Source organism: Myotis yumanensis, unplaced genomic scaffold (assembly GCF_028538775.1).
Source record: "Myotis yumanensis isolate MYYU_CA2020_CCGP unplaced genomic scaffold, mMyoYum1.0.hap1 SCAF_10, whole genome shotgun sequence".
Taxonomy (NCBI): Eukaryota; Metazoa; Chordata; class Mammalia; order Chiroptera; family Vespertilionidae; genus Myotis; species Myotis yumanensis.
The window spans coordinates 20,943,438-20,961,593 of NW_027223761.1; the positions used below are offsets into that span (position 1 = coordinate 20,943,438).

The window sequence follows — 18,156 nt, forward strand, 5'->3', positions numbered from 1 at the left end:
GTCCAGCCTGCACCCTCTCCAATCCAGGAGCCCTAGGGGGATGTCTGACTGCCCGTTTAGGCCCGATCCCATAGGCCCATAGGGATTGGGCCTAAACCGGCAGTCGGACATCCCTCTCGCAATCCGGACCACTGGCTCCTAACTGCTCACCTTCCCACCCGCCTGATCACCCTAACTGCTCTCCCCTGCTGGCCTGATCACCCCTAACTGCCTCTGCCTTGGCCCCGCCACCATGGCTTTGTCTGGAAGATGTCTGGTCTAATTAGCATTATTACCCTTTTATTAGTATAGATTATGGAACACGGAATAAAATGGATCCATGTTCTTAACAGACCTTAAACCACAGGGAAATGCTAAAAATGTTTTTAATACAGCATAGAAAATGTGTGATTTAAATTTTCAAATGGTGTATTTATACAGAAGGGACCAGAATATTTACATCAAATTGTTTAATGGTGGTTGGAATCTTGGGTAATTTTAATGTGGTTCTTATCCTATTCCCTATTCTAAATTATAACATTCCCTTTTAACAATAAGTTTATCTGGTAATCTAAGACCATCAAAGGTTTTTTTTTCAAGAAATTAAATTTTTTTGACAGGGATAAGTTTAAGCAAATATTCAATTAAGAGATAAATTACAACACATGCATAAAAGGGAATTATTTTACAGCCCCCTACAATAGTTTGAGAAATTTTAATGACCTAGGAAAGCAGCTCAGTGGGAAAAACAAAGATATAAAATTCTAGAAAGTTATTGATTATACTAAAAATAGAAAAAAAAGTCTAGTGCAAATGGTACCAAAATGTTGACAAGTCTCTGGATAGTGGTTTACTACTGATTTTTAGTTACTTTATACTTTTTTCTATTTTCCAAATTTCCGGTATTTTATTATCAGGAAAAAAAATAGAAATGAACATTTTTAGCACAATATTATAAGTATGACCCAATGTAGTGCTTTGGAAAACATGCCAACTTCCAAATACTGCATTGCTCTTTCCTGTGTCTCCAAAAATGGTGCTCTGAAGCATGAGAGGAAACATGAAGTAAAAAGCAGTTTTTAAATGGTAGTTTACTTCTGTTAGCATTTTAAAATTTACCCTTGTTTTGATAGAAGATACAAAACATAGACATGTTTGGGAAAGGAAGGGAGTAGAAGACAAAACAGATTTTTATCTGCCTGTTTTAAATATCTTTTCTTTCAATGTAAGCTCAAGACCTTTTAGAAAATGTTTGTGGTATTCCTGGAATATATTAAGAGATCTTGAAAAGCTACTACATAAGCCTACAAATTCACATTTTATAGTTTCTTGATGCCAAAATGTAGTAGTTGGGGAAAAGCCAAGAAAATGGTGGCTTTATCATATGCTCATAATTGCAAAAGCTTAATGATATTCTTTAAACTTATTTGTTGATGAGTGTTTAGAAAATGAGTAATAACTTCCGTGGTAAAACAAGTTTGGTCTTTCCTAGGTGAAAACACAGTCTCTGAAATCAAATCTACAAAGCCATTCTCAGGCTCTCAAGATTAAAGATACTACTAATTTAACTATGTCTTCTTTTGGTGAAGGTGGCTGGCAGAGCCTGATAACAAATCAAATAAAAGAAAGTGAAAAGTTCCTAAGCTTAGAGAATGACAACCAATCTAAAAAAAGAAAAGCAGAAGAGTTGTTGACAAAAACAGATTAATACTTTCAGTGGTAAATTAGAGTACTGATGTAGTTTCAATTACAGCAAAATGACTTATATCTAAAGCTTCAGATGTATTCACTTTTCCAATTTCTTCTGATGTAATGAAATTGTATTACTGCTATGTTTTTGCCCATAAAATGCTTCAGTTAAGATAGCTGAGTTAAGATTGCAAAGTTTGCTATTAGCATCTAATTCCCCTTAAATTGGTCTTTCCTCCATATATATACCTTTCATCAAAGCTCCTGCTGCACCTTCAAGATCCTTCCTTAATAGAACACAACTTACATATTATTCAAGGTAGACACAGTGAGACCCTTTGTAATTTATTACATTGTATCCTCTGAAGATTGTAATTTCTTTTGAACTTGAGACAATAAATGTTCAGACTGTTGTCAAATTTCAGCTTAAAATGTTTTACTATCATTTAGATGTTTCCCCAAAAGAAAAATATTTATAGCATAAAAATTCAGGTATCAGAAAGACTCAAAAGGCTGTTTTTCACTTTGTTCAAGTTTTGTTTCCAGGCATTAAGTGTGTCATACAGTTGTTGCCACTGTTGTTTTCCAAATGTCCGATGTGTGCTATGACTGAAAAATTAAAAGTCATTAGTCAACCTTTTATCCTCTTGTATTCTTTTATAATACTACATACTTGAATCTAGTCAAAAGCAAGGTTAAATATACATAAAAGACAATTTCAAACTATAAGAGAATTAGCAGCTTATTTTTTTAAAAATTCTTTATCATATTGATCCTGAACCTTCTATTTTCCTGAACTACATAAAACAGACACAAAAGTCATTAGTATTCTAGCCAATGCTGAGCCATTAAATGAAATGTGCTGGAAAATAGGACTTTCATTAAATAAGCTAATCAATTCAGTCTGAACTTTAATAAAATTATGATAAATAGCAACTATTTAACTACAGTCAATTGATAAGAACATCACCTTAGTTCTCTAAACATTTAAGTGAAATAATCAGAACAAACTAAATTGTTCTACAAAATGCTGCAAAGTATTAAGTGTCTTACCTGACAACTACTTTTCGCTGGGTCTGATCAATTTTGCAGTAGACCATTTTTGTTTTCACGGCTGAAAAAAGACATTTTACATGACATGTTATATGGAAAATGCCTAAGAAAAATAGCTTAAAGTATGAAACTATGACCAAGCAAGCCATAATAAAACTTGACAGTTTTCTAATATGATTTTATAAGCTGGCTCTTTTGAGTCTAATAAACAGCAATATGATGCAACTAAGAGGGAGATTATGCATTTATTTATCCTATGGTTGCTGGGCTAATCCATACCAAATATCATATAGTGTTCTTTTTAATACATATATATGTTTTATTGATTTTTAGAGAGGGAGGGAGAGAAACATCGACGTGAGAGCACAACACTGATCGGCTGCCTCCCCTCCCCCAGTTTTCATCAAGAATTCTAGATGTTCTCCTCTACAATCGCACCTTAGGGCAGGGGTCCTCAAACTACGGCCCGCGGGCCACATGCAAATACAAATATTGTATTTGTTCCCTTTTTGTTTTTTTACTTCAAAATAAGGTATGTGCAGTGTGCATAGGAATTTGTTCATAGTTTTTTTTTAAACTATAGTCCGGCCCTCCAACCGTCTGAGGGACAGTGAACTGGCCCCCTGTTTAAAAAGTTTGAGGACCCCTGCCTTAGGGGGTTGAAGGGGAAGATTTCCTAATTAGGTATTTCTTTATAAGTATGTTTAAGAATTAGAGCATTAGAAACTATGTGAATAGTTCTTTATTTTATTAATTGTATAATCCCCCAAACTTTCAAATTTAAAAGGCTCAGGAAAAAAATAAAAAATTCTGTTACTTTATAATACCAATGTTGGGTGAGAAAGTCCTGTTTCTAGGCCAATCATAAAAAACTGATAATGGTTAACACCTGCAGGACATTTAATACATGCCAGGCACTGGGCTAAGTGCTTTACCTGCATTAATTCATTTAATCCTCAGAACTACAAATTACTCCTATAGTCCTATTTCATAGAGGAAGACAGACCTGGTCTCAAACCCAGGTCTGATATAAAAATCTAGGCTCTTAACCACCCTATGGTATACCACCTAAAGGTTTTTGTTCTATATAAGTTTACGGAATAGAACAAACACCAAAAACCACATAGCAATTTTTATTTCCAATGAATTTTCACTCTATAACAATTACAATCTGCTAATCTACTAAAATACACAAGTTCTAATTGCCTTACCATCAATAACAAACGCTTCAACATCATCAGCTCCAATCTGAAGTTCCTGTTGCATTGTATCAAAAGAAATTTCTTTATTTTCCACTGCCATTCCCATAAAAGTAAGTAGTCTCATTTTTGCCATATTCTGTTCATGTAATAGTCCTGAATAACAACAAAATAGTGAAGTTGAATAGGTATTAATGCTAATAAAAGACCAATTACAACTCCTGTGTCAAACTGTATAGTCATTGTGTTTGAGCACTTTATATATAGAGTAATTTTGACAAAGCTTATATTTTCAAATCATAAACTGACCCCATAATTAAATTATAGAGTATTTAAAATTATTTTTCTAGAACTACATTTATTTATTACTATAGGTAATAGACAAAGTTAATAAGACTGGGCTATAAAATGTTTTTAGGCCCTAAAGTTTTTTTACATCCTAACTTATACACTTAAGGAGATAAAATGTACAAAATCCATTTCATAAGGAAAAATTTTATATAAATGAATTACTTATGCTTATTTTTACTTATTTTTACTAACAGGTCCCTTGTTTAAACGGAGGACTCCTTATCTACTTATACCTTGTTCTGTGTTTTATTAGGAAACATGAAGTTTTAAAACATTTTCATACACATTCAGTCATGAAAACATTCCATTTCCTCTCTGGTCACTTTGGATTTAATATTTAAAAGTTAAAACTGTATATGCCCATCCACACTGGCTCAGAGGTTGAGCACTGACCCATATAAACCAGGAGGTTACAGATTCCTGGTCAGGGCACATGCCCGGGTTGCAGGCTTGATGCCCAGTAGGTGGTGTGCAGGAGATAGATGATTCCCTCTCCTCATTGATGTTTCTCTCTCCCTTCCTCTCATAAATCAATAGAAATATATTTTTTTTAAATGTAAAAGTGTGTTTATCACTTTACTTTTACAGACTAAGATGATTAATACTAGAAAAAACTAAACAGTACCATTAACATACTTGTTCTTTACAAGGCCTAAATAGAAAACTGTATAGATAATTCAAATTTTTGCCTTGCAATTTTTAAACGCAACATACTATTATAATTACTCATATCAAAAACAAACTGTTAGACCCTTTTAAAAGGAAACTTAACAAATTATCTGGCCCTGCTCCTTTCACTTTAAAAAAAACAATAAAATTGAGGAGTAAAGAAGTGAAATGCTTTACTTACAGTCACAAAGTGGCCTTGAAAATAGGTTCATTTATAAAATAAATAACTAGAAATATAAATATTTACAAATCCTGAATATCCAAGTGTTTACCCATCTCTACATAGAAACTGAATTATAACATATACACTTGATTTGATGCTAACTTCTCAATTATAAAAACAAGTTTCTAAAATACAGAATTACATGCCCCTTTTCTCTGAGCTTTCAAATTTGGTAATCTCACCAAGATCATTACCCTTTTGTATTTAAGAGCCTCAAGTTTGTATTGTTTAAAAAGTTCCCTCTAAGCACTCCACAAATAAATTTGAAATATATAACATTTATTATTAGCAGGTGACTAGGAAAGCCCATTAATATAGCACATGTCTGTTAATTAACTATAATTATGATGCAGGCTTTCTATTTGGCACAGATTCAACAAAAACACGATCATCATAACTCAGATGAATGAGATACCCAAGTAAGTATTGCTAACCAGTTTAATGGAAATCTACAAGCATCAAAAAATCAATTAGTGCACATTAATCCTAATTAACAAATGAAAATTAGATGCTGATTAACTTTCTGAAGCAAGAAGGTAGCAACTGGATAACACCAGATTACATGTGAACATGTTAGGGCAATTCAGATGACACAAGATAATTCTACTGTTGGCCCAAACTGCCAGTTAATAAATCCCGCCTGGTCACTTTGGATTTAATATTTAAAAGTCAAAACTGTATGCCCAGCCAGTGTGGCTCAGAGGTTGATAAACTGTTGCCATCTGTGGAATCTAGACATTTGTAACCAAACTTTAAGCTGTAATAAACGTCTAATAATATATCTAACTAAAACTATACATTCAAGATGTTTTCCGCAAAGCATCTTTTACAAATTTCTAATAAAAGACTGCTAATTTGCATGGATGTTAAAGAAACAAAAGGCAAAACAAAATTTGATTTACAGTAATACTATGTTTCTCCTGTTACAGAGAACAAACACTAAAGATCTTTCTCAAGAAAATTTCTTAGCATTCCCAGTTCTGTGGGCATACATAATCCCTTTTAATGTTAAAATAATAAAAACTCCTCAAATTTCTAAGGTATAATTTAAAATACTCTTAAAATAAAAATCTGCTATAGTTATAAGCTTACCATAAATCAAAAAACATATCAAAGGAATGAAAATTATTTCTAAAATAAATTATATAAAACCATTATATGTCATACAAGGGGGAATCTATGTTTAAAAACATTTCAAATTGATGTTTAAAGTCACTACATCAAAAGAAATCACCAAACCTAAAGCCTTTAGGACTTTTGCTCTCAAAAGCAAGCTATTAAGCCAGTGAAGTATGAGTTGAAGACTTGTTAGGAAGCTGTGCTTTATTTCATGAAAAGTAGAACATCACCTTCAAAGAAGTCATAGTGTTCTGTGTCATTTCTATTTTAAAGTTATAAAAAAAAAAATCTAATTTTATGGAAACATTTATTCATTACTAATATGTCAAAACCTTAATGCAGTAATAAAAAAATGTGCATCACTGAGCAATTTCTGCATTGTCACTGACCCCTGCCTTAAAATGCTGCAATATAAAAAACGTAATTTTAATGCATTGCAATAGCTTATGAACCAGTGCTCCTTTGAAACAGTCAATTACACATCAATGGGGGAGTGTCAAAGTGTTAATTACTACTCCTTTTTCCTTGGTGAGTAAATAAAGAGGTTGCTGACATTAACATTCCATCACATAGCTTCATGCCACAAAACAAATTAACTGGGACAGAATGTGGTTTTCTGGGTCTAGTGCACCTGGCAAAGCATTCTACACAAACACACTCGCATCTACTTTATCTTGGTGTATTTCAAATGCCTTGTTATGTTCAGAATAATTCAGTCTTGCCCAATGCCGAAGTTTACAGGTGACAGGAATGAATGATTACTATATTGAGGACTAACAGTATAATCAAGCTAGATTATAAATGCATTCTTTACCTATGTCTCAAACAACCAGGAAGACTAACAAATAAATTTTAATATGGAAAATACATAATGTATCTTGATTATTACCTAGTAGGAAAACAAAGCACCTTAGTTTCATAGTTGACTTCATTCTCTTAGAACAACTATCTTGTTAAACTATAGATTTTCTAATTTTTCATTTTGTAATTTTAGTATGTTAAAGACGTGCTCTAGAAGGAAAATACTGAATCTATATGGAGCTTGCTCAATGAGGACAGTGAGAGTCAATTCAAGTTGGTGAACATTTACTGAGCTCTGATGCCCTAGAACAGCGGTTCTCAACCTGTGGGTCGCAACCCCTTTGGGGGTTCAAATGACCCTTTCACAGGGGTCGCCTAAGACCATTGGAAAACACATATATAATTACATATTGTTTTTGTGATTAATCACTATGCTTTAATTATGTTCAATTTGTAACAATGAAATTGGGGGTCACAACATGAGGAACTATATTAAAGGGTCGAAGCATTAGGAAGGTTGAGAACCATTGCCCTAGAAAGACAAAGGCAAAATCATAAAGCTAATACTTTTCTGTCTTCAACAAACTGTAGTTAGGAAAGTTTCTCTATCATGTAAAATCACAAATCCATTTCTAATCCCATCTACAGCTTTACTTAGATATGCTTATCAATACTATATATTTCTGTAATTTGTTAATTTGGGGTTAGGGTTTTGCACCAATATAAAAGTGTATCATAGAGAGAAAAATCTATTTGTTGCAATTTCGTGAATCTGGCTTTTTTTTAAAAAGCAACAAAAATATAAATCACCATGCATATGAATAAGGAGTAAGGTCCTTTACAAAGAAACAGTAGTTTCATGCTCTTTCCATCACGAATGCTTTTGGTTTCTGATTCCCAATTCATTCTAAGTAATATTTTAAACTGCCTATATTTGTTGCTATCCATCATACACCACTGGTAGGCCAAAATCATATTTGCTGCATCTCACAGTACAGAACAGTTTTAGAATAGTACATTCCCATCTCCCTATACCCCTCCAAAGAACACACCCCAAAACTTACCAAGTGAATCTATGAAGTCTTTATTATTCTGATAAAACTTGACATATGATGCCAATTTCGCATTCACAAAAATGGTTAAAAGCTATACAGGGACAAAAAAAAATAAAGATATAATATTCAATACAGAATATTTATAGCTCAAAATACTTTTAAAGACACTAACTCCCAGTAATATATTTCTTTCAGTGCAGACATTTCAATTAAGTTTGATCAAATTACCATCTAAACCATCTATACTAATAAAAGGCCAGGCGTCAGGACCAGAACGACCAGAGACTAGACCACCAGGGCCCCTCACCGGGCTGGCCCCACCCCCAAGCAAGCAGTTAGGGGCAATCAGGCAGGCAGGCAGAGTGATTAGGGGTGATCAGGTAGGCAGGCCAGCAGTTAGGGGCAATCAGGTAGGCAGACAGCCCCTTGCAGGGCTGGCCCTGGCCCCCAGCAAAGAAAGAGGGAGGCCCAGGCCAGCCAAGCCATTGCACCCCAGCCTGTCGCCTGCAGAGGGAGGCCACTGGTGGCAAGGAAGGGGGAGCAGCGCTGCACAGATGGCAAGCAGTGGCAGCAGGGGTGGGTGGGGCCAGCTGCCTGCAACTGGAGGAAGGAAAGCCCTGCTAGGCCCTGATCTCAGGCCAGGCCTAAGGACCCTACCCGAGGGGTCCCGGATTGTGAGAGAGGGTGCAGGCCGGGCTGAGGGACCCTCCTGAGTGCACGAATTTTTGTGTACAGGCCTCTAGTTTGTTTAATGAAAGACTCACTTAGATAAATCAGTAAATACAGTGAGCTCTAAAGATGGTGGTAATGGCATAGTACAAATGGAAAATAACCCAAAACATATTTATACTTGTACTTGAAAAGGATATTAATGTGTTTTAAAATATTGGATTGATTTTATTAACTGGGCTAGCTGACACTATATAGTAAAAAGAAATTTCTATTATTTAGGTTCATAATGGCCAGGCAAGTGAGAAGATGAAGAAAAGGGAAAAAGAACAGAACTGCGTTCAGTAGTTAGAGAAAAGCTAATCCTAAATTTCAGTCTGTTCCTGATACAAAAAGAATAACTAGTTCTCTTTCCAGATCTATAGATATGTTCACGAATACAAAGTAAGAGAGTTCTTTTATACAAAGAAAGAGAGTTCTGCTTTAGTATGTTAAATTTAGGAAAATACTGTATTTTTCACATTAAGAATAAACTACTTACATCATGAATAAGCTCGCCTTCCAAAAACTTGACTGGTTTTAAAGTGAGAAGATGGTCAAAAAGAAATGCATTTGGATCTTTCAATGCTCGTACAATACACCTTAATTAGAAAACAAAAATCCAAGCTCAGTCTTGAAATTCAGGTATGTCTCACTGAGTTTGCAGGATGCAATACATTTAATTCAGTAAAATGTCCAAGAATTCAATATATAAAGCATAAGAAAAGCTGTAAGATTGGGGTTAAAACAGGCCAATAAATCTACACATCAAGTACATCTGTTTAACAAAATAATAAATAGTTGGAGACAAAAACATAGCTGGAAAGTACTACAAAGTAATGAAAGAATAAATAAAACAGCTGCAGCATCTTACCATATGCCAGACACTAAGGTAAGGATAATTCAATGAATCCTCATAATACCCGGAGACATACAGTCTTAACATGCCCATCTTATGAATGACAAAACAGGCTCAGAAAGAGCTCACCCAGTAAGGGCTAATTAAGTGTTGGAGCAGGCAGTCTAACCTCAAAGATATTTTCCACTAACTACCCTTTCAACCAACACATATCATGTATACAGGTCCTGTGTGAAGCCAATAACCCTGTAAGTTATCATAATTTGTTTCATAAATTTGAAAAGCTGATTTTGTTCTTATTGCTACTAAGCAGACTTACGACTATTTGAAACCATTATTATTATCGGGAATAGGCTAAGCCAGGGGTGGGCAAACTTTTTGACTCGAGGGCCACAATGGGTTCTTAAACTGGACCAGAGGGCCGGAACAAAAGCATGGATGGAGTGTTTATGTGAACTAATATAAATTCAAAGTAAACATCATTACATAGAAGGGTGCGGTCTTTTTTTTTTTTTAGTTTTATTCATTTTAAACGGGCCGGATCCGGCCCGCGGGCTGTAGTTTGCCCACGGCTGGGCTAAGCTAATTTTTAGCAAGCCATCAACTTTTCCTCATCTACACACCTTCGTAAGTTAAAATTGACCTATGATTAGATTCTATTTTTCAGGTTGATATTTTCAACCCCATATCAGCAATTTCCCAAACAGCATGTAGCTAGTTCATATACAATTTGTGGTTCTTCCAATATCAAATTTTCAACTTTAGTATCTCTATTATTATCACCACAGAGCACACAGTATCAAATGGCTTTGGATCATTGGCAAGTGTAAACATGATTTCAGTTATATGATTGAATACTGTAACTCATCTCTCAGCTGCTGATAGTCATCATTAGAACAATGTATTTTTAACATTACCTGTGGGCATCAACTCGAGCCTGGGAAGCATTGTCTTCTGTGTAACTTCCTAGCAATTCTACCATGACTTTTGAAGCGGCATCACTAAAAAGAAATATTGCTTTAAGAATTTCACAATATCTCATTGCTATTCATTCATTAAAAAAATTTACTATGCCAAGTACTGTGTCAATGATACATACAATGGTGACCAAGAGCGACAAGGTCCTGCTCTATGGCAAAAGTCATGGCACTTTCTAGTAGGAAAGGCAGACAATAAGCAAGCATGTGCTATGAAGGAAATAAACGGTGATTAACAGAGTCAGCATCATGACAGAGTGAGATGACGCCTTTATTTCTCCCCTTAAAGTTATAAGTCAGGCAACCACAATTCAACAAAGAATCCCTTGCTCAACACACAAGCACGTCTGAGATACATGCATTGAGACATCTGATGGTAGGCATATCAGAAGGAGCAGGGGTGGTGGAACAGGGGAAAGGACAGACACGGGTCACAGACAGTCTGGCACCTGACCAGCCCCCACAGGGCAGCCCAGAGGGTAGGAGGGACAAAAGCAACATTCTGGCCTGAATATCCAGTGCCCATTGTGGCTAAACCTGGTGATGGGGGCAGAGATGGGGTACAGCAGTGTGGCAGCTGCAAAATGGTGGCCACCATTAGTAGCAAGAAGGGCAACTCACAGAATCACACCACCACCCCCGGCCACCCCTCACCGGTAGAACCTATAGAGGCAGCAGGAATGCCGCCGACAGCACAAAGCAGCTGGTACCTTCGGGTTACAAGGAGGCAGCACTGGGAAGTCGCAGGCTTGAAGCCCCATTGCCCACCACAAGGGTGGTACACTGAGAATGAAGGGACCTGGACATAAAGGGGCATTTTCCAGAACTAAGGCAACATCCTCTAAACAAGATCCGAGAGGTAAGAGTAAACAAAAACTGGTGCTATCACACTATCTACTGGAAAACAAATGAAAGACCACTACTTATCAATCCACTAGACCAGTGGTTCTCAACCTTCCTAATGCCGTGACCCTTTAATACAGTTCCTCATGTTGTGGTGACCCCCAACCATAAAATTATTTTCGTTGCTACTTCATAACTGTAATTTTGCTACTGTTATGAATCGTAATGTAATTATCTGATATGCAGGATGTATTTTCATTGTTACAAATTGAACATAATTAAAGCACAGTGATTAATCACAAAAACAATATGTAATTATATGTGTTTTCCGATGGTCTTAGGCGACCCTGTGAAAGGGTCGTTCAACCCCCAAAGGGGTCGCGACCCACAGGTTGAGAACCGCTGCACTAGAGCAAAACAATACTTACAAGAGTTCACTACCTCAAATGCCCAGGCAGAGAAACAATCCATCAAGTACCATGAATAACCAAGGTAACATGGTAGCTCATAAAGAAAATGAAGTCTCCAGAAACCAAACTCCCAAGACAAGGAAGTGATTTAAATGACAGAGAATTCAAGATTGCAAATATGAAAAAAATAACAAAACAAAAAAATTTCCAGAAGATGCAAGAAAACTCAAAAAGGCAGTTTAATGAAATCAGGAATAAAATCAATAGGAAAAAGGAACACTTCGCCAAAAAGGTTGAAACTATAAAAAAAAATTTCTGAAACTAAAAACCTCAATAAATGAGATGAAGTACATTGGAGAACACTGGAAACAGAGAAGACTAGATGGAAGAATTAGTGAGCTTGAAGACAGAAATCTAGAAATGACTCAGGCGGAAGAGAACTGAGAGTTTTAAAAAATGAAAGAACTCCACAAGAACTATCTGACTCCATTAGAAATAGCAACGTAAGAATAATGGGTATACCAGGAAGAGAAGAGAGGGAGAAGTAAACAGTGAGTCTATTCAAATAATTGATGAGAACTTCCCAAGCCTATGGAAAGAGCTGGACCCTCAAGTTAAAAAAAGCTAAGAGAACAACTAATTAATATTAATTCAAAAAGACCTTTCCTAAGACACGTTATATTAAAACTATCAAAGAGCCGGTGTGTTTGATTCCCGGTTAGGGCATATGCCTGGGTTGTGGGCTTGATCCCCAGTAAGGGCATGCAGGAAGTTGCCAATCAGATCCTTGTCGCTCATTGATGTTTCTAGCTCTTTATTCCTCTACCTTCCTTTCTCTCTAAAAATGAATAAAAATATTTAAAAACAAAACACTAAACTGAATACTGACTACTTACTGCATATGTAAAAGAATAAATATTTTGGAAATGAAGTTTGCTAGGTAGACTGGATACAACCTTTAGGAACCCAAGATCTTGCAGCAACTCAATAGGTATTTTAAAATTTGCAGTTACCTTTAATAAGTAACATTTACAAAAACAGATTTATAGCAACTCCACAGAGAACAAAGGAGAGCAAATTCATTTACCTTTAAAAATCAGCCCTCAACTACTCATTTTGCCTGTAAGTTTTAAGACATTAATTGTGAATACCTTTTCTTACAATCCACAAGTGCCTCATAAAGTAGCCTTAAAAGGGTGTGTTTTTTCTCAGTGGTAAGGTTCCAGTCAGAAATCCATTTTCTAACCTATGATGAGATTGATAAAGGGAGATTTAGTGATATAGCTGAATATATTTTTACAATTTAAAATATAACATTTAGAAAACACATATTTGCTTTGATTATAATATAAAACAAGTATTCCACATAATAACTCACCTGATCCAGCTCAGTTGGAATATACTGGATGGCCCCACAAGATGCTGCCACTTTAATGAGGCTACAATATACTGTATATCTTACAGGAGTATTCTTATCCATCCCATGGAAAAGGTTGCTTAGCCTGGTTAACAAACAAATAATAAAAAGTTTGAGATCAGTAACTACAGTGATTAAGTTGAGAGTATCTGCCCTCACAACAAATGTGAGAGACACTATTAGTAACTTCACATTAAAGGGGGGACCTGAGGCACAGAAAGGTTAAGCGACTTGTCTAAGGTCACACAACTTATAAAAGCCACAGCTGACAGTCAAGTTTCAGAATTCTTGCTTTTAACCATCAAATGACAATGACATGAAAAGAGCCCCTGGAAAAACCGAGCCTTTTTCAGTTTTTAACTTACAACTGCAGTCTCAGAGATGGGCGTTCACCTTCCCGAAATTTGACCAGCTTTTCACAGAGGTTTTCAATCAAAGCTTCTTGCTTTTCTGGCTCCAAGATCAACAGGAGAGATACCACGCTGTTCATCACACTTTCAACATCTATACATGACATGGCGTAGATAATACAACTGTGATACTATGATACTTAATGTATCTGAATTTCCAGTATTCAAAGACCATTAAATATAAAACACTTGTATATTTTATTAAAGAAATAAATTATTACCTAAGATTTGGTTTTCAATCAATAAAACAGAAGATTGATTTACGTGGCTACATATACGGTTTCAATTTTCACTGGCAAGATAGTCAATCGTGGAAGTAATTGGTTAGGTCTTAGGCTAGGATACTCTCCCAATTAAAGAAAACAAACAAACAGAAAAGTTATTTAGAAATGAAAGGTATTTCTTTTCTGACTGGGTCACTAATTTTCAAGTATAAGCTTTTAGTCATTTACCAAGTTTAATCTGAAACCTTAACTAGAGATTTCAGAACTCCCCATTTTCAAAATGTCCCATTTCATGTCAAGAAATAGGCTGAGCCGGCGTGGCTCAGTGGTTAAGGGTCAACCTATGAAGGTCGAGGTTCAATTTCCAATCAGAGCACATGCTCAGGTTTTGGACTTGATCCCCACAGTTTGGGGCATGCAGGAGGCAGCCAATCAATGATTCTCTGGCATCACTGATGTTTCTTTCTCCATCTCCTTCTCTGAAATCAATAAAAAATAAAAAATAGGACATCAACCAAATAATTAGCCTTTAGATTACTTGTTATATCCCATTTGATATTAATCTAAACCTTACAGAAAAGAAAGAAGTGCTTCATTTTTTTCTTCAATTCATGCTGAAATTATCAGTATTCAGTGTGTGCAGTAACAGACAAAAACATTCCTGATTTAAAAAAGATGTTTTTTCAAAATGGGCTTACTTCATAGGTGTTAACAGAGTAGAAAAACCTGAAAGTATGTACAAAGATTAGAAACAGTGCTTCAAAGTTCTAAGGTCTGAAACAAAAATATAATTCACAAGAAAATTTTAAAAATAGGTTATTAAAAATATCACAAAAAATTAAAAAACAAACCTTTATCATCTTCCTTCAGACATACATCACAGGCTTCAATAATTTGAGCTAAATCTACATGAAGTCCACCTTCTGAGTTCTCTTCTGAAATTTCAGCTCCTTTAGATTTCAGATAAGCTCGAAGCTCGGCAGCCTGTGGAATCAAACAGTGTTGCTATGTATCTATAAAACTGACTATGAATGACAAGATCTCAAGCCATTCTGTCCTATTTCTAAAAAAAATGAAATCTAAATGCTGTTTTAACAATGACTTTCCCTCATCCATCGTCACAACCCCCACAAGTTTTCCTCTACAGCTCCCAGTGGGTACACAGACCCACTATGGCCCACATAGATCAACTTCAGAATTTCTCTCAGATCACCTATATATCCTGCTGGAATTATAGTATATGGCAAAAATCTTTCTAATATAACCCAAAGCCTTTTTGGGGTGTGGGGTGAGATCTGACTTGGTAAATTCAATTTGTTTTAAAGAAATAAAATGTTATTGCTTTGAGGTGTGCATAGCACTACTACTTTGAAAACTTACAAACATTACCTTGGTAAGAGAGTAATTACTGTTAATTAAATGTTTGAGAACCTATCTGAGATGAGCATTTGGGGAGCCAAAGATAAAAAGATGATGCCTTTGGCCCTGGCTGGTGTTGTTCAGTTGTTTGGAGCTTTGTCATATACACCAAAAGGTTGCAGGTTCAATCCCCAGTCAGGGCACATATCTGGGTTGCAGGTTCGATCCCAGTTGGGGCCTGGGAGGACAACCCTTTGATGCTTCTCTCTCTCCAATCAATAAGCATGCCCTTGGGTGAGGATTAACAAACAAAAAAAGGTGATGCCTTCAAATGCTTCCTTGAATAAAATACTTATATCAAATTGGATCTACTATAAAATTCTTTTGAAATGCAAAATGCATTATCTGGATCAGAAAGCACCTTTGCACCCATAAAAGTATAACTGCAGGACTGCATCCAGTATTTAGACATTTTTCTATTCTAATATGTACATATAATATTTAATAACTAGTTCTTTTTAGAGTTCGGTATGTATGGCAGCCAAACATGAATGCAGATGGTATTTAAGATAATATGAGGAACTGAAAAAGAGAGAAGTAAGAATACCATTAGTAAGTGCCTGGGTATCACATTTTCTAAACCTACAGATATGTTTTGGCTACCTAAGAAAAGTATATTAAATCTGTAGACCTGATGATACTATCCTTTCAGATAAAAACTAGTCACTTCACATATGCATTGGCAGTAAAATAAGACTTCATCAAACAACTGTCACCCTGTGAGAGAGCACAAAAAACACCCCTGGAAAGCATACTTCGGTATGAAGAAAACACAACTTCATCAAAACAAAGGCACTTGGTTCAGTTTCCACTTTGTAAACATAAAAGTGAATTTTTCTAATAACTATTCAACCAACAGTTTATTGTTTTGTTTTTAAACTATCATTGTCACTGGTTACAAGTAGTGTTTGGCGAGTGGTATAAACCAAGGAAAAGAAACAGGATTCTGAGCTCCATTTCCCAACTTTAATTAAACTGAGAATTTGATCAAAGTTAACCTCTTGAAAAAAGCACCTCCTTACCTGAAAGTAATGGCTAGAGTGAAATTAATATATTACAAGAACAGTCGCATAACCTCAGTAGAAATGACGCTTTAAGCCTAACACATACATATAAACCTCACCTGGGGATATTTTTTCCCACTGATTTTTAGAGAGAGTAAAAGGAAGGGAGGGAGGAGGAGAGAAAGCAACATGGATGTGAGACAGACACATCCACTGGCTGCCTCCTGCAGTGCTCTGACCAGGCCAGGACGAACAGGTACCCGCCCTAACCAGGAACTAACCCCTTCTAACCACTTAAAACACCTGCCAGGGCGAAAACTAAAATAGAATCAGTAACACCAACTCGCTGCATTTACAAACCCTTTTCTGTATTAAAAAAAAAAAAAAAATTTTTTTTCAATAACCTACTAGTCAACTGTTGATAACATGATTCCATTACCAACAAGGTATGTTTTTAAGAAAAAGACGTCGTTCACATCTTTTAACTGTGCTCAACTCCTTCCCACAACTTACTTTTATTTAAACATTTTTTCCCATTTTCATTTCCACTTACTTTGCTCTTCAGGGCTGAGAGTCTGCATTTCTATAGTGTGTGTGTGTGCGCCACATCTACAATTCTACAAGTATGTTAGAATAGTAATGACATCTTCTATGGAAATCAAAATGTCCATGTTAATGGAATAGCAGAAAAAAATGGCAACACGACTTCACAGAATGGTTTCTGCAAAATTACCTTAAGAGATCATTTCATGTTTAGTTTCACTCCCACCAACTACAGCTTAACTTTTGTGATGGGGAAAAGTGCAAACCCCAAACAGAACATTTAAAAACGTTAGGACGGCTCACCAGATGTATGCCTCAAATATGAAGGTGGAGCTGACGTTTTATTTTTCGGGTTAAGAGGCCTCTCACCCTTGCACATTAGGAATATAAAATATGGTCTATGTATAGAATAGGTCGCCGGTGCCTTTGTGACCCCATAACACCGCTTTCATCGTCAACAAAATTATGTTTCCTTAGACAATGGCTTACAACATCGAAAAGTTTGCTACCTCCCACTCCGGATGTGACTGCATTTGGGGGACTGAAGCCGACACCTTTCCCAATGAGCCGAAAAGTACTGTGTCGGCAGAAGCGACTCCGGGCTGAGAAAGTACAGGCGCCGACCGGGAAGTCGGCGGGGAGCGTCGGGCCAGCGCCGGGGCCGCCCGCCCGCAGGCAGGTGCGATTCCCGGCCACGAACCCGCGCCCCGGCCTCCGGCGCCCTGTCTCGCGGCCTCTCCACTCTCAAGTGTGGAGCGTGAGCTGCGGGTCTCAGCCCGAGTCGGCTCCGTGGGGCGGCGTCCCTCGCACCCAGCCCCCACTCGGCCTTCACACCCCAAGGCTCCCCCAGCCCCGCCCTGGCGGCCCCGCGGCCCGGGAGCACACCTGGTCTTCCTCACTGATGTCGATGAAGGCCGGGACGCTCATGGTGAAGGCCCGGGCGAGGCGGCCGCTGCACTCGCAAACCACGCCAACCGGAAAAGGAGGCAGACGCGCTCCCCGACGCTTCCAACCGCTTCCGGGTCACCTCCCGCCGGTCCCCAGGGGCGGGGTCACTGGGTGGGCGGGGCCACGGGGGCGGATCCCACCGCGGTGGCTGGAGGCGGGGCGGGCGTGCCCTCTGGGACCGCCTCCCTAGGTCGTAATTTAAAGGACTGTCCTGTTACAGCCGTGCTTGCTCATTGCTGAGCCCTCTCTCCTTTGG

At 37.1% G+C, this 18,156-nt stretch overlaps 1 protein-coding gene across 1 annotated transcript; it reads right to left on the reverse strand.

Moving 5' to 3' along the window:
• Positions 1 to 2,000: 2,000 nt before the first annotated feature.
• EIF3M (eukaryotic translation initiation factor 3 subunit M) lies at positions 2,001 to 17,945 on the reverse strand. The gene is made up of 11 exons (XM_070428098.1): positions 17,838 to 17,945; positions 14,838 to 14,970; positions 13,718 to 13,856; positions 13,314 to 13,437; positions 13,087 to 13,181; positions 10,623 to 10,706; positions 9,349 to 9,448; positions 8,148 to 8,229; positions 3,933 to 4,076; positions 2,722 to 2,782; positions 2,001 to 2,277 (listed from the first exon to the last, which is right to left on the reverse strand). Exons 1-11 carry the CDS (start codon positions 17,877 to 17,879, stop codon positions 2,157 to 2,159), a joined length of 1,125 nt encoding a protein of 374 aa, XP_070284199.1. The 5' UTR covers positions 17,880 to 17,945; the 3' UTR covers positions 2,001 to 2,156.
• Positions 17,946 to 18,156: the final 211 nt, after the last annotated feature.

Coding starts and splice junctions, on each gene's coding strand:
- EIF3M (XM_070428098.1), bottom strand. CDS start 17,879: ATGAGCGTCCCGGCCTTCATCGACATCAGTGAGGAAGACCAG. Junction 9,449..10,622: donor GCTCGAGTTGATGCCCACAG/GTAATGTTAAAA, acceptor TTTCTAATTAAG/GTGTATTGTACGAGCATTGA. Junction 4,077..8,147: donor AGACTTCATAGATTCACTTG/GTAAGTTTTGGG, acceptor GTTGTTATTCAG/GACTATTACATGAACAGAAT.